At 33.5% G+C, this 2,229-nt stretch overlaps 1 protein-coding gene across 3 annotated transcripts in view; it reads right to left on the bottom strand.

Moving 5' to 3' along the window:
- Positions 1 to 1,086, bottom strand: part of LOC106690966 (zinc finger protein 99) — a 45,570-nt gene extending 44,484 nt beyond the window's left edge. Inside the window, exons 1-2 of one of the 3 annotated variants that reach the window (XM_067053062.1) lie at positions 947 to 1,086; positions 524 to 583 (exon numbers count right to left, since the gene is read on the bottom strand). In XM_067053062.1, the coding sequence (XP_066909163.1) occupies positions 524 to 583; positions 947 to 959 (73 nt within the window). In that variant the 5' untranslated portion in view covers positions 960 to 1,086. Of the gene's footprint in view, positions 1 to 523; positions 584 to 739; positions 915 to 946 lie in introns of those variants that run through there. The other 2 variants (XM_067053064.1, XM_067053060.1) reach the window with 2 other exon arrangements.
- Positions 1,087 to 2,229: the final 1,143 nt, after the last annotated feature.

Raw genomic sequence — 2,229 nt, 5'->3', positions numbered from 1 at the left:
CCGAGGCAAAGTAACAGGCAGTTCGCTGGAGTCCTCCTTGCCCGTTTCAATCAGATTACGGAGAAGATGAGAGAAACGAGAAGCGTAGGGGAGGTGCAAGCCGTTATGGGATTCCTGTCCACCATTCTAAAGGTACAACTCGCCAGGACAATGAAGAAGAAAGGAAAAATAAATAAAGTAATAAACATTGCTGAATTATTCAGAAATAAAAACTACTTCATTCAAAGAATAATATACCAATCATAATTTTTATATATTTTTTAAAAAAATCTAAACTGTATGTAGTTATTTATGATGTAGATGTTTTTGTTTTTGTTTTTTTTACTACTTTGAAACTGCCATAACTATGGATTGCTGGTAATTTTGAAGAATTTTAAACAAGTAGTTCTGCACAATGATCATACAATAATCTTGGGTCATAAATCTTGTTTGTAAGGATATAAGGATGTAAAGAAGATAACCAATAGTGGAATCACAATTCAGATTATAAGCTCTATTCATAATTTAAAAACAAATATCTCACGAGTGGGCTCAGTTTCATCAATTATTTCTTCTTTAATCCACATATCTGGGTTATCCATATCTGAAACAACAAAGGATTAATTAATTATTTAAAAAAAAAATAGAGAAACACTGTTGATAAGAAAAAGAAGATATATGATTCAATTATTCAATATTTTACAAACAGATACAGGTAAAATTCAATTATTATAATTAATACATAGGACATTACACTAACATGTAATAATGTATTCAATTGTAACAATTACAAAACTAACAAGAATTAGCACAGCCAATAAAAACATTAATTTAAACAAAACTGGAACCCAACAAAGGCAAAGTAGGAACGAAAATATCAAAATCTTAATGACATTTTATAAATGAATAGGGCAGTAATTGTAGAAAGGCACTTGTAAGTATTAGAAAAGATTGTACCCCCACTAACCAATTAGGTCCATTCCAAGGCAAAGAAATTCTCACCAAACGAAAAACTGACAACACACATACCGAAATATAAAATAGATTCACAGATAACTAATTCTATCTCTGATAAGTATACTCTAAGAAATTAGAGATATGTCGTTCGTGAACGAACTAGTTCAAATGAACTATTCAGCAAAAGGAACTACTTAGTTCAGTCCGTCTTTTTGTGATCTGTAGTTCCTATAGCTTGTGAACTAATCTAGAACTATCGAACTATGAGAATTCGTTAGTTCGTTTTTAATTTTAGGTCAACTCGAACATCTAGTTAGTTCATCCCGTGCCTCTTGTTCTAGAGCCTTCACTGTTCACTATTCACTTCTATTTCAGAGATACCGCCTGCATCAATTGACTGAACAACAGTGCTGCCGATTCAGCGACCAAAAATACTCGCTTAGTGCCTTTGAAATACCCGTCTTACCCGACAATTACCCATTTTACCTGCTCTTTGAGAATCTTTATAACTTTATCTGTATAATTATTACAGTCATGATTATTCTGTCGCATTAACTCTGGTGTGATAGTTGATAGTACAAGTGATGCAATGAAGCAACTTTCACTTTAACTATCACATGTATTCGCCTTGACAGTGAATAATCGTACAGTTTCAGTTATTGCAACAAAAGTTGCAGCCACTATCATAGTATAACTGTTTGATAGTTAGTCATGACAGCATTTACTGCCATGACAGTTTACTGTAATGAAAAACTTTGACATGATAGTTGACAGTGCAAGTAATGTCAGTTGACTAACGGTCGCGTTAACTGCCACATGTATACCCCTTAACGTTCAGCTGTCGCAACATTATCAATCTTACCAAATGTAATGACGATAAGCGGGAAAACATAATTCTTATGTATTGTTTTTGTTTAGAAATTCACTCTATTCAAAGTTTTTACTCAACTCATCAACAGTTAGGGTGTGGGACGGTAACTCTGAGAAAAAATTGCATCAGCTTCGGGCCCCAAAGTCAATTTGCCCCAGACCCCAAAATAATCGGTCCTATGTCCTAAATTTCAATATCTAAAGTCTAAGGAAAAATAATAACTTGTTAGTGATAGAAAAAGTGTCTAATGATTTACTTAAAAAACTGTGCGACAATGCATTTGCAAACCCACATATAACGCAAAGCCATTTTACTCGATATCCCTGATTCGCGAAAATTACCCGCAAGATGAAAATAATCGGTAGCACTGCTAACTAGTTTTTGTTGCCAATGTTTCGGACTATCTTCATTGGCCTATTTTA

This window comes from Halyomorpha halys, unplaced genomic scaffold (assembly GCF_000696795.3).
Source record: "Halyomorpha halys isolate HHAL.00 unplaced genomic scaffold, Hhal_1.1 Scaffold1998.1, whole genome shotgun sequence".
Lineage (NCBI taxonomy): Eukaryota > Metazoa > Arthropoda > Insecta > Hemiptera > Pentatomidae > Halyomorpha > Halyomorpha halys.
This window is presented reverse-complemented; position numbering and strand designations above follow the sequence as displayed.